General features: G+C 49.6%; 1 protein-coding gene across 2 annotated transcripts in view; it reads left to right on the forward strand.

The window, feature by feature from the left end:
* Window positions 1-13,992, forward strand: part of XKR7 (XK related 7) — a 50,433-nt gene that overhangs the window by 4,879 nt on the left and 31,562 nt on the right. The window contains exons 2-3 of one of the 2 annotated variants that reach the window (XM_023220396.2): window positions 10,578-10,736; window positions 12,456-12,787. In XM_023220396.2, coding sequence (XP_023076164.1) covers window positions 10,650-10,736; window positions 12,456-12,787 — 419 coding nt within the window. In that variant the 5' untranslated portion in view covers window positions 10,578-10,649. Of the gene's footprint in view, window positions 1-10,577; window positions 10,737-11,807; window positions 12,788-13,992 lie in introns of those variants that run through there. The other variant, XM_023220395.1, reaches the window with a different exon arrangement.

The raw sequence follows: 13,992 nt of genomic DNA on the forward strand, positions 1-13,992 counted from the left end.
ACTAAAAAATACAAAAAACTAGCTGGGCGTGGTGGCGGGAGCCTGTAATCCCAGCTACTCGGGAGGCTGAGGCAGGAGAATGGCGTGAACCTGGGAGGCGGAGCTTGCAGTGAGCTGAGATCCGGCCATAGCACTCCAGCCTGGGTGACAGAGCGAGACTCCGTCTCAAAAAAAAAAAAAAAAAAAAAATGCAACTTCTGCCCCTCCTGCTACTCCTGATCAACTTCCTCTGCTCTAGTTTTTCTTTTTCTTTCTTTTCATCATAACTTTTGTCACCTCCCAACTTGCCATATAATTTACTTATGGTTATTGTTAATCTCCCTCTGCTAGAACAGAGGCTCCTTGAGGGCAGGAATCTTTCATTTATTTCTTCACTGATGTCTCCCAAATATCTAGAACAGTGCCTGGCTCCCACAGTGGGTGCTTGATAAACAATTTTGAATGAATGAATGAATGAATGAATGAGGAGAAGAGTCAGAATTCTACTTAAGGCAGACTCTCTCTGAGGCCAGACTCTTAAAGGTGAGGCCTGGGATCGTGCCTTATCCACTAAAGTAAGGGGACTGGTTTGTTCTCAGATCCTGAGAAGCTTTTGGAGGGTGCTGAGCAGATATGATTGGGTTTACCTTGCGAAAGCCCTGTGTGGCTCTGGTGATAGGATGGGTGAAGAGGGGCAAGTGCGGTACATTGCTCCGAGATATGTGTGTATGTATTGAGGGTGTGGGAGGGTGAAAATGGGGGCTTGGGGAAGTGACAGGGCTGGAGCTGCACTGAGAGCAGTGAGAGGAATCCTTTTAATGTCCAGATTCTCCAAGCAACCTGGGTGGCTGCCCTACCAGCTCTGGCTGGGCCTCCCAGCTGCTGACAACATGCTTCTGTCCTGCAGATGGGCTGTGTACTTGCTTGGGTGGTCCCCAGCTCCTCCCTCCACTTCCTTTGCACCCCTGTGGGCTTGGCGGGTGGAAGAGACGCTTCCACCCTGTCTCCTCCCCGACCCGCAGAATAATCCCTTACATTCATGTGATTCTCCTTGCGCCCTCACTTCATCCTCCCACATCCCTGGGTAACACAAAAATCTGAATCCCATTGGGCAGATGAGGACATTGAGGTCAGGAAAGGGGATGGGACCCTCCCAAGGTCATGCAGCCAGATGGGGACACCAGGTGGGGACATGTCTCCCAGCTCCCCACGCCTCCATTTTCACCAGGCAACAGATGGCCCATGGCTTGACTTGAAAAATCTTAAGTGATCCCAAAGAGAGTGCAAGCCCAGAACATTCCAGCCCTCCTTGAGCTGGTTTTTACCACTACCTTTTAATACCAAATTCATTCATTTTAATTTCTATAAATGGATTATTCTTATGGAAATGAAAAACATTACAGAGAAGACTAAGCTCTTCTTTACCCTCCTCCCACTCTTCTCAGGTCCCTCTAGTATCCCAGTTTGGGTGTGTCTTTTCAGAACTGTGATACGCATTTAAAGACATAGCTGTGAACCCGGAGAAAACCCACAGGACTATTGTGAGATGATAGGACAGGAAGGCAGGTGGAGGGCATCACACACAAACCTAGTGCTTTGCAGCATTGCTCTTGGACATCTTTGATTGACATTTAGATCTCTTTTCTATTTTCTAATAGCTGCAAAATATTCTATAGTGAGGCCAGCGCAGTAGCTCACGCCTATAATTCCAGCATTTTGGGAGGACAAGGGGAGCATATCACTTGAGCTCAGAAATTTGAAACCAGCCTGGGCAACATGGAAAAACCCTGTCTCTACAAAAAATACAAAAAGTAGCCAGGCATGGTGGTGCACACCTGTAGTCCCATCTATTCAGGAGGCTGAGGCGGAGGTTGCAGTGAACGAAGATGGCACCACTGCACTCAAGCCTGGGCAACAGAGCAAGACCCTGCCTCAAATATATAAATATATATTCCTTAGTGTGTGTGTGTGTGTGTATTTAAAAAATATAATCTGTTTGTTTATCTCATTTTCTACATTAAAATTTGCATTTCGTTTTCATGCACTGAAGTACAGTGGGTTGAGTTAATCCTGCCTCTCAGTTATTAGCACGCGGTCATGATTTAGTCTGCAAGGACCCTTTCTTGTTTATATTATTTTCTCCCACCTCCACTCACTTTTGACCTCACTGAAACCCTCTCTACTGTGTTTGATATGTCCTTAAATACTCAGAATTTCTTGCAAAATGCATCATGTTGTTTTATGTGTTTCTGTGTTTCAAAACTTCTTAGCGGGACCGGGTATAGTGGCTCATGCCTGTAATCCCAGCACTTTGGGAGGCCAAGGTGGGTGGATCACCTGAGGTAAGGAATTAGAGACCAGCCTGGCCAACATGGCAAAACCCGTCTCTACTGAAAATACCAAAATTAGCCTGGTGTGGTGGCACACGTCTGTAATCCCAGCTACTTGGGAGGCTAAGGCAGAATCGCTTGAACCCAGGAGACGGAGGTTGCAGTGAGCTGAGATCGTGCTACTGCACTCCAGCCTGGGCGACAGAGCGAGACTCCATCTCAAAACAAAAATAAATAAATAAATACCAAACCACATACCCAGTTTATTAGTATCAGCTAAAACTGAGCATACCTAACAATTCCACTCCTATCATTGTGTGTAATTCCACACAATAGAAACACATACCTACATGTACCCAAAGACACACACAGAGATGTTCTCAGCTCACTGCAGCTTCTGCCTCCCTGGTTCAAGCGATTCTTGTGCCTCAGCCTCCAAAGTATCTGGGACCACAGGCGTGCACCACCACACCCGGCTAATTTTTGTATTTTTTGCAGAGATGAGGTTTCGTCAGATTGTCCAGGCTGGTCTTGAACTCCTGGCCTCAAGTGATCCTCCCACCCCGGCCTCCCAAAGTGTCGGGATTACAGGCATGAGCCACCGTGCCTGGCCCCGGGCATGTGTTTTGAATCCACATAAATGTTACTGAGTTGTAAGTCATGTTCCTTTCCTCTTTTTTTTTTTTTTTTTTTTTTTTGCCTCTCCCGATGTTTCTCAGATCTCTTCATGCACTGTAGCACTTTAGGTACCTCTAGCTCCTTACTCTTCCAGCTCCAGAGAACTGCAGAGCTGCCTCTACCTCATTTCACTTGGCCACTCTCTTGATTATGGACACCTGAGTTGCTTTCTGCCCCTATCAACACACACAGAGCCACACTGGACATCCTATGTGGTATTGCCTTGTCATAGGGCACACACACACTTCTTCTTCCTTCCTTTCTTTTTTTTTTTTTTTTGAGACAGAGTCTCACTCTGTTGCCCAGGCTGAGTGCAGTGGCCTGATCATAGCTCACTGCAGCCTCGAACTCCCGGGCTCAAGTGATCCTCCTGCCTCAGCCTCCCAAGTAGCCAGGATTACAGGCACGCACCCCACCATACCCGGCTAATTTTTAAAAATTTTTAATAGAGACAAGGTTCACCATGTTGCCCAGGCTGGTCTCAAACTCCTGAGCTCAAGTGATCCTCCCACCTTGGCCTCCTAAAGTGCTGGGATCACAGGCGTGAGCCAGCATGCCCAGCCTTCTTTTTCCTAAATGCTGCCACGTTTCTCTCCAGGGTGGCTTCCTCATTTTCACTCCTACTGGTGAGGCACATCCTCACCAACTTTGGGCATTTCCACCTCTCTATGGCCCGCCAGTGTGGTGGCTGTAAGTAACGTATTTACTCAGCCAGTCTCTTGTGGATAGACATTTAAGTTGTTTCCACCTTTGCAGATGATACAAACTGCTGCAATCATCCTTCAGGGGCATGCTTCCTTGTACTTTTCTCTGAGTTCAATTTCTTTTCTGCCTCATCTTCCTCCACTCTTCTTGAACGCCAATTCCTAAACACATCCTAACTTTCCCAGATCTTTCCCTGTGCTCAGGCCATGCCCTTCGCCAGGAATATCTTTTGCTGAGTGTTTACTCTTCCCTTAAGGACCCTCCTCCTAGAAGGCCCTGCCCCATCCCTGCCACCAAGAGGGTTGCTCTCCCTCAGCTCTCCCAGAGGCACTTTCATTCCCTTTTCTCCTGGCATCAGACACTTTCCTGTTTTGGACAAGACCAGGTATTTGTTGTTGTTCATGGTTTTGGCTTTCTCACCAGCCCAAGAGTCCATTGAGGCCAGGGGTTCCATTGGCTTCCTCGAAGGTGCTCAGGACCCTCAGATGGGGCTCGGGAGAGGTCTGTCGAATGACTGAGGCCATGACCTAATTATGGGAATGAAGGGACTGCTCTCCCTTTCTCTCTCTCCCTCTTCTTCTCCCCTCTCTCCTGCGTCTCACCCCTACCCCTTAACCAACTAGAACCTTTCAGGAGCAGCTCATTCCACTGGAAAAAGGATGGAACATTCAGTCAAGACTCCCCCTCTTTTGGCTGGGCACAGGCAGCTCCACCCATCTGGAAAGGTGATGTGGGCCTCACTTATTCCCTCAGGTCAATGGCTATTGAGTACCTGCACTCAGCCAGGCCCTGGGATCCAGTAGTACATAAGACAGGCCAAGTCCTGGGCCTGACAGGCTTTCAGCCATGGGGCAAGATTGACACCATGCATGCACCCTCCTAATTGTGATAATGCTTGAATAAAAAGCTCAGAGTCCAGTGAAATTATATAGAGGGTGGTCCTGGACTGGAGGTGGAGGAGGCTTTCTTGAGAAAGTGACATTTAAGCTGAGATTTAAGGATAAGTAGAAATAAACTAAGCAACTGGAGAGGCTATGGGTGGTGGGGGTTTGGGACGGGGGTGGAGAAAGTGCTTCTGCCAGAGGGAGCTGCAAGTGCAAAGGCACTCTGACAGGAGGGAGCCAGGGGAAGACCAGTGTGTCTGGAGTCCAAGGAGAAGGGGAAGAGAGGCTGTAAGGATAGACAGAAAGCCCTGGTCAGCAAAGTAAAGCTGGAAAATGGACTCATTCACTCAATAAATAATTACTGGATGCCCACTATTAGCCAGAAGCTGTGCTATAGCAGCGAACATGACAGACAAAGTCCCTGTTCCCACAGAGCTCCCTGGGGGCAGGGAAAGAATAGCTAACCTTTATAGAGGCCCTACTATGTGCCAGGAACTGTGCTGAGCACTTTGCATGCACTATTTCATTTCATCCTCACTACCACTCTATGAAGCAGGATACCCATTTTATTGAAGAGGAAACTGAGCAAGGTGGAGTGATTTACCCACCTGTAAGGAGTCTTGAGGACTTACTGCAGGCCATTTAAAAAGGCCTTTTACAAGCACTCTCACTCAATGCTGGTGTATGGAGGATAAATTGGTACAGCCCCTATAGAGGGCATCTATCAAAATTATAAAACACACACGCTGTTCAATTAGCAAGTCTATCACTAGAAATTTATTCTACAGATACCCAAAATGGCATGTCCACAAAGTCGTTCACTGAAGTATTGCTGTAAAAGGCTGGAGAAAACCTAGCTGCCCATGATTTGGGGGACTGATGAAGTGAATTGTGGCATATGCATGCAATGGAATGTTGCCATACCATGAAAGAATGAGGGTCCCTCTATGCACCGATAGGAAGCAATTTCCAAAAATGCTGTCATGTGGGGAAAACAAAGTATAGGACTATATATAATTAAGCTATCATTTGTTTTAAAATGGTGATGGTAGGTATATAAATAGGAAGATGAGAGAGAGAAGAGACAGGCAGAGAGGAAGAGGGGGAGAGAGAGGAGACTCAAGAAACTTATAGCATTGATTGCCCACTAGGAAGGGGAGGGTGGCTGGAGGATAGGGTAGGAGCGACACTTTTCAATGTGTCCCCTTTGTGCCTTTGAGTTTTGAACCATGTGAATATACTGACCATTCAGTAAATAAGTAAATACAAGTATGTTTATTGAAAGGACTTTCTGACTCTATGGGGAAGAAGGAAGCATTGGGATGAAGAAGACATCCCAGGATTGTTGAGTTAAAGACGTCAGTGATTCCCTTTTTTTCCAAATGAGGAAACTGAGGCCTACAGAGGCGAGGTGACTTATTCAAGGTCACCTGTGCAGGTAATGGCAGAACCAGGACTGGCTATTACCTGAATTGTAGCGTTTTGTCCTTTTCTGTCACACTGAGCATCTGCTATATGCCAGGCCCCACTAAGCGCTGAGGATACAGTGGTGAACAAGATAGGCATGACTGCTGCCTTAATGCAACTTACCTTTTAGGCAAGAAACAAATAACTATATATTATAAAATCAGGTAGTGATCAAGGTTATGAATGAAAAATAAGGCAAGTGAAAGGATAGAGAACATAGGGGAGTGGGAGAAATGATCGAGAAAAATCCCTCTGAAGAGGCAACATTTTAGAAAGGAGAAAGATGGAGCCTTGTGAATACCTGGGAGCACCGGAGGAACAAAAGCCCCATGGAAGGAAGAAGGTTGGCTTGTTAAAGGAGCCATTGTGGCTGGAACAGAGTGAGCAAGGGAAAGACAGTGGGAGATGAGGTCAGAGAGGGGGCCAGGACAGAGAATATATGCAGGGCTGAGGACTTTGGCTCAAATTCAGGCAGGAAGCAGTCGCAAGTTCTAAGCAGATGTGGGACCTGATGAGATTTTCCTTTTTAAAAGGCCCCTCTGGCTGAAGATGGAGACTGAACATGAGGAGAGAAAAGAGGGGCTGCAGGGAACCCAGCGAGGAGGCAGGGGCAGTCCAGTTGTCCTGGAGAGAGGTGACAAGCCTGGGGCAGTGTGGTGGGGAGCACAGATTGGTGTCCTCATCTGTCCAATACGGGAGTTGAACAAGATGTTCCTTTAGGGCCTTTGCAGCTTTGGGATTTGGTAATTTCATGAATGACCTCAGAACATATCATTAGGTCAGCCAACCACACTGTTTTTCTTTTCTCACAATCTCCAGGTTTCTCCCCTTGGATTCTGGGTCTGAACAGACCCAGTGATCTGAGGCTCAGATCGGGGACTCCTGCCCACCCCCTCCCTGCCAGCCTGCTCCTGTCCCCACCTCCCAGGGACAGATGGGTGGGCGGCAGGAGCAGCTGGGCCTTGATGCCTGCAGGGCCCTGGGGGAGGGAATTATCTGAGAGTTCATAACCCTGCTCTGCCTTCCAGATCTTGAGTTAAAAGCCCCACATGTCACAGCTCCAAGGGGCGCGGGTTGGAGGGTGGCAGAAGAGGGGTAGGGCAAGACACTTTTCAGTCCTGTAGCTGCCCATGGGGTACAGTAACCTGGGGTGCTGAGGACTCCAGGAAGCTATTAGGGCTGAGGCTGAAAGTGGTGACCCTCAGGCTGCATCTAACCTGCTGGCTTTTTTATTTGGCCTGAAAAGCGTTTGAGAAAAGCTGGAGCCAGTGCTTAAAAATCAAGGAACTTTACAGTAAAATCCAAATTTCTGACTTCTCCTGAATAATTAAAAAATCTGACCAGACTGACCACCCATTCCTAATTACAACACCCAGCAGGAGCTGAGTAGCAGCTGTCCCTATTATTATTTTATTTTATTAATAAGTAAATACATGCACATGATTCCAAAAAGAAATCATAATTGGCACATATCATGAAGTCTCCCTCCCATCCTTGCCTGCCCTTCTCCCCAGTTCCCCCTTCAGTAATCTCTTTATTTTCTTATGTAAATTTCCAAAGTTTATGCATATAAAAACACATTAAAAATATATATTATTATTCCCCTTTTCACCTAGCTTCATCCCCTGTTCTCTGCCTTGTTTTTCCCCGAGGAGGTCTTTCTGTATTAGGACATAGAGAGCTTGCTGCTACACACCATCGCATTGTCAGAAGTCTCATGATTTATTTAGCTGATCTCCCACTGATTGGCATTTAGGTCATTCCCACTATTTGCTTTTATAAACAATGCTGTATCAGTGTTCTCATGCATAGTTTGCACAGGTGCAAATATTTTAGTCGGAACTAAAGGAAGATTATCAGGAGCTGGTTCAAGCGGAGGGTGCAGTACACAAGAGCTGAACCCTCAGCAGGATCCCGAAGCAAGGCTAAGCGAGGAAACGTGATGAGGGCTGTTTGTAAAAGTGATTCCTGGCAAGGCACAGTGGTTCACGCTTGTAATCCCAGCACTTTGGGAGGCCAAGGCGGGAGGATTGCTTGAGCTCAGGAGTTTGAGACCACACCAGGCAACAAAGCGAAATTCGTCTTTACAAAAAAATGTTAAAGACTAGCTGGACATGGTGGTATGTGCCTGTAGTCCCAGTTACTCAGGTGGCTGAGGTGGGAAGATCGCTGGAGTCCAAGAGTTTGAGGCTGCAGTGAGCTATGATTGCACCACTGCACTCCAGCCTAAGCAACAATAAAGAGTGATTCCCAACAAAGGTCAGAGATGTGAGTGACTAGGGAAAGGCTCCCAGATTGGCTCCTGCCACTTGCAAAACATGGGACTTCTTTCTGAGTCTCAGAGTCCCTGCCTGTAAAATGAGAGAGAGGCTTGGAGAGCTGGATGAAATCCCAAAGGACTTTTCCAGTTCTGACCAGCTGCAGCCACCTTCTCCTTCCACACAAGACAGACTCAGCCTCTTCTCAGTCCTTGAACTTGCCTCACTCCGTCCTATTGCAGAGTGCTTGCCCAAGCTGATCCCACTCCACCCCCCACCACTGGAACATCACCTCTGTGCACTCCTATTGGTTTTTGTCTGAATCTCTGAACTGGCGGGCCACTCGGAACACAGCAGCCCAAACCCCTTCAGGGTGGAGTCCCCTGTACAATACCCCAGAGAGCTGGGTCACCTCCATACCTGATCCACACTTCAAATCCTTCTCCTTGTCACTCTCCCCAGTCACCTGAACTTTTAGCATAGAGTTCTTGAATGCCAACTCTGCTACTTCCTAACAAATGGCATTTGTGACAGTACCTCCCTGAATTTCAATTTCTACCTGAGAAATGGCTGGTTCGAGGATAACATGTGATGGTACTAGTGAAGTTCTTAGCACAGCTCCTGACACACAGAAAGGCTTAATAATTCCATAAGTCACTGCCCTTGTCTGAATAAGTTACCTTGTTTATAAAATGGGGAGAACCTATAGAATCTATCCTTCCCCCACCCCCCGCAATGATTTCTTACTCTGTCACTCATGCTGGAGTGCAGAGACATGATCATGGCTCACTACAGCCTTAAATTCCTGGGTTCCAGTGATCCTCCCATCTCGGCCTCCCCAGTAGCTGGGACTACAGGTGCATGCCACCACACTTGGCTAATTTTTGTCTATTTTGTAAAGATGGGGCCATATTGCCCAGGCTGGTCTCAAACTCCTGGGCTTGAGCAATCCATCCACCTCCGCTTCCTAAAGTGCTGGGCTACAGGTGTGAGCCACCATGCCCAGCCTCAGAACATATTTATAGGGGTGATCACTCACTCACTTATTCATTCATTCATTGACTTAATGATTTTTGTAGAATACCTGTTGAGTGCCCAGCACAGCACCGGGCACTAGGAGATTTGGTGGTAAAGAAAATAGATGAATTGTTCCAATCTTCATGGAGCTCCCAGGCAATTCCGAACAGGCAAGCATAGATTGCCAGTGTGCTGATATTAAGAAGGAAAAAACAAAGATATTATGGAAGCTCATAGCAGGGTTGTGTCAGGGAGACTTCTCTGTGAGATAAGGAGCAGGGCACGGCTGGGTGGGAGAGTCGGGAGGGTTTCCTGCAGGAGACATCACCCTCATCTAATAATTAGCTTTAATTATCCTCACCACAGTCCTAGAAGGAAGGCACTGGTTATCTCTCATTTTACTTTTCTCTGAAGATAAATTAAGTGACTTGCCCAAGGTGATGGAGCCAGGAAGGGATGAATGGTTTTTGTTTGTTTGTTTGGTTCGTTGGTTTTTGAGACGGAGTCTCGCTCTGTTGCCCAGGCTGGAGTGCAGTGGCCTGATCTCGGCTCACTGCAACCTCTGCCTCCCGGGTTCAAGCAATTGTCCTGCCTCAGCCTCCCAAGTAGCTGGGACTACACCATGCCCGGCTAATTTTTGTATTTTTAGTAGAGACGGAGTTTCACTCTGTTGTCCAGGCTGGTCTCTAACTCCTAACCTCGTGATCTGCCCACCTCGGCCTCCCAACACGCTGGGATTATAGGTGTGAGCCACTGCACCCAGCCGATGAATGGGTTTGAAACCCAGATTTCCTGGCTGTGGAGTCTCAGACCTAAAAACCTGTCTTCTGCTGCCTGTTTGAATAGGCAAATCCTGGGATATAGAGCATCATGGGAAGTAGAGAGGCTGCCTTCACTTGGATGGGGCCCAAAAGTGGGACTCTAACTTTGCCACATCCTATCCAGACACCCGTGAAAAGGAAGAGATCAAGACACATACAAGAACTGACCGAGGACCCTCAGGGTGGCTGCGGCCAGAGTTTCTCCCCTGCCCGCTACCATCCAGGGCTCTGTGCACTTCATTAGTCTCCCTACCTAGGGTTGTGGGAGAGAAAGAAAAAGCAGATATATTCCTTTCTAAATTACATTGGGATTCAGACCTTCCAGCCCAACCCACAAACACTCTTGCTCACTAAACATGACTGTCAATGGGGGACTGTCAGCCTTGAATCCATCCTGGAAAAATCCCTTAATCCCTAACTCTTCTGCTCTGTTTTCAGCCTTGGGCAACAGCTGGTACCCCAACCTCCTAAGCATTGCTGAGACCAAAACAGTCCCTGGGCACGAAAAGGATGCCAGGCTGCAGGACTGCAGATGGCTTCTCCTTCCTGACCCAGGGCAGCTGTCTCCCTTCATCCTCTCTTCCCTGCCACTCTGAGGTAGGTTGGTTCTCCCGCTTCCCTTCCTCAGCTCCTCTTTCTTCACCCCCTACCCTTTGTCCCTCCTCTGTCCCTCCCCTTGAAGGGTAGCAAAGCCTATTCTGGAGCCAGCTGATGGGCATGAATTTGGCTCTAGCTCCTACTAATTGTGCGGCCCTAAACAAATTAATTTCTCTGTTGCTTAGTTTCTGCATCTGTAAAATGGGAGGAAAAAAGGAGCTAGCTCACAAATTGTGAGGGTAAAATGAGTTAGTGGTTGTAGTGTTTTGGACAGTACCAGGCAAAGAGACACTACTACATGAGTGTTTGTATAATAAATGCCTGGGTACATCCAATCTGATCAAAGGCAGAGATGGGAGATGAGCTTGGGGTATCCAGGATGTGTGAAAACCCCACCCCCTCTCATAGATTACTGCTATAATCTCCTTCTGGTCTCACCAGCCCCAGGCTGCTTCCTTGTGATCGCTTCTCTACTCTGGCTGCTGGGTCTTCTTTCTAAATCCTGATGTGACGACATAACTCCCCTGCTCAAATTCTGCAGTGGTTCCCCATTGCCTGCTGGATAAAGGCCACCTTCTGGCCCCTTAGGATCTCATCTTCAGAATTCTCCAGCCCCATCTTCCCCATCTTTCTACTCCCCTGGATCTGAGATCCAGACTTGCTTGAAGATATGCCCTCCAGTCTCAGGCCTCCAGGCCTTTGCACTTGTTCTTTCCTCTACCTGGTGTTTCCTCCCATCCCCTTCCTCTTGATGTTGGATGTTGTCCCCTTCCCTCCCCCTACTCTACTAGGGCTGTAGCCAGATGAAGGCAGTCCCTGAGGGAGGGAAAGGGGAGAGTAAGGAAGAGACAGCAACTCAGAGCTGCAGCTTTCTCAGCTTCAAAACGAAGACAATAAGAAAAGGGGACCTCTCAAGATCAAAGGAGGGGATGGAACAATATGTGAACACTCAGGAAACTGGAAATGAGTGTTAGCAGGGAGTGACTGCTAAAGGGTTACTGGGGGGCCCGCCCAAGTCCCCCAGCTCCTTTCTTCCAAGTCCCTCACCCACCCACACCCACCCCCCGTCAGACCCAGACCCCTGGAGGTGAACACAGGAGAAAAACGAAGTGGAGAGAATGGGAAGGCGGCTGTGATAAAGAAAAAAGAAGGAAGTGCAGTCCGGGAGGAGATGAGAGACAGAAAGCATGGGGTTGGAGCCCCGCGCCTCCGAGGAAGGAGGGAGAGGGTGACCTGGGATGCGCCCCGCCTTCCCTGCTTCCCCATTCCCGGGGGCTGCCCACCTCCGGCCGCAGCTCAGGAGGGTGGGGGCGGGGCGGGGCGGCGCCGAGGAGAATGAATAATTGAAGTGGAGGGGAGGAGGAAGAAGAGGAGAAGGAGGAAGAGGAGCCGCCCGCGCAAGGTCCTCCCCACGCCGCACCCCCCTCCGCCGCCCGGAAGTCGCTCCCCGCCTCCCGCTCCGCCAACATGGCCGCGAAGTCGGATGGAGCGGCGGCCTCGGCCGGCCCGGGCCCGGAGGGGGTGGCCGGTGGAGCCCGGGGCAGTGCCGGCGGGTGCGGGGAGGCGGCGGCGGCGGCCGGGCTGCCGGGGAGCGTCGGGGCGGGCGGCCCGGGGCCGCGCTACGAGCTGCGGGACTGCTGCTGGGTGCTGTGCGCGCTGCTCGTGTTCTTCTCCGACGGCGCCACGGACCTGTGGCTGGCGGCCTCTTACTACCTGCAGGGTCAACACACCTGCTTCAGCCTCACGTTGCTGTTCGTGCTCCTGCCCTCACTGGTCGTGCAGCTGCTGAGCTTCCGCTGGTTCGTCTACGACTACTCGGACCCTGCAGGGTCCCCGGGACCCGCCGTCAGCACCAAGGACAGCGTAGCCGGCGGAGCCGCCATCAGCACCAAGGACAGCGCCGGCGCCTTCCGGACCAAAGAAGGCAGCCCCGAGCCGGGTCCCCAGCCTGCGCACTCCTCGGCCAACGCCTACCGCCGCCGCTGCTGCCGCCTCTGCATCTGGCTGCTGCAGACCCTCGTCCACCTCCTGCAGCTGGGCCAGGTCTGGAGGTAGGAGAAGCGCAGGTGGAGGGAGCTGAGCCCGAGGACCGGGGGTGGCGAAGGGCTACCTGCCGTCCCAGCCCTGATCTGACCTTTCCGGGCTACCCTCCTGTCCTGACCTCCGCCCCGCCCCACCCCATTGCAGCTCTGATTTCTTCTCAGTCGGCTCCTCCCTGACCTCTGCCCCCAAGCCCTGACCAACCCCAGTGCCATCTGGTCTGACCTGGCCTTTGAGAGGGGAGGAGATGGGGTAAGAAAGGAGAGAAAGAGATCCTCAGGGGTGTGCATCAGTGGGGAGGATCCGGGGCTCATGAGGATAAATGTGAAGCTTGAAACAGGACCACAGGGCCCCATTCTGCCATAACCCACTCCTCTCTGCCTGAGTGCTAAGCCTGGGCTCAGGAAAGATCTCAGAAGTCCTTTCCTGCTCTCAAAGATGCTCAGTTCAGAATTGCAGCTCATTCATAATCTGCAAGGAGAGCCACAGAATTTGAGACAGCTAAATGAATATCCCGCCTAAACTTCTTGGGCTTTTTGGAGAAAGATATACTGGACCCAACTGGGGAAAACTCAGGTTCCTTCTACTTCCTATGACCCCCTTTTCCCCAACTAAGTGTCCTCCCCTTCCAACAGGGCCAAGGGGATTTGGAATCTTGAATCTGAGATTAGATGGCCACTGGCTGCCCTTTAATCCCAAACTGGTAATGCAAAACTGAGGCTTTGTTCAAGCTGCCCACTTCCAGTCTTCTTCCTCTGCCAGGACTGAAGGTGCCTGCTGCACTAAGTTAACTGGAGACAGGGGTAATTATAAACCTAGGGCTCCTCTTGAATCTGAATTTCTATTTAGTAGCTTAGGCTCTTCTGTGCTCTGACAATGAACTTGCTTACTATATGATCTTAGGCAAGCTGCCCTCCTCCTTCCAAGCCTCAGTTTCCTCTCCTATGAAATGAGGGAGAATCCCTACTCCTCTTATCTCATTGTCTTATCATTGCATTATTCTTACCTGTTGGGATGGTCAGGTGAGAGGTCTGCATGTGGGCCCTGCAGACTATAACATTTTAAGAGCACGGGAAAAGCATGGAAAAAGTCACTCTAGAGATATAAAGAGTGATTACTGCTGTCGTTATATTTATTCTGCTACTTGTTAACACATTCTGCCTAACTCAGAAGATTCAGTTTGGGGCTGAGGGTTGAAAACAGGACTCCTAAGGTT

This window comes from Piliocolobus tephrosceles, chromosome 20 (genome assembly GCF_002776525.5).
Source record: "Piliocolobus tephrosceles isolate RC106 chromosome 20, ASM277652v3, whole genome shotgun sequence".
NCBI lineage: Eukaryota > Metazoa > Chordata > Mammalia > Primates > Cercopithecidae > Piliocolobus > Piliocolobus tephrosceles.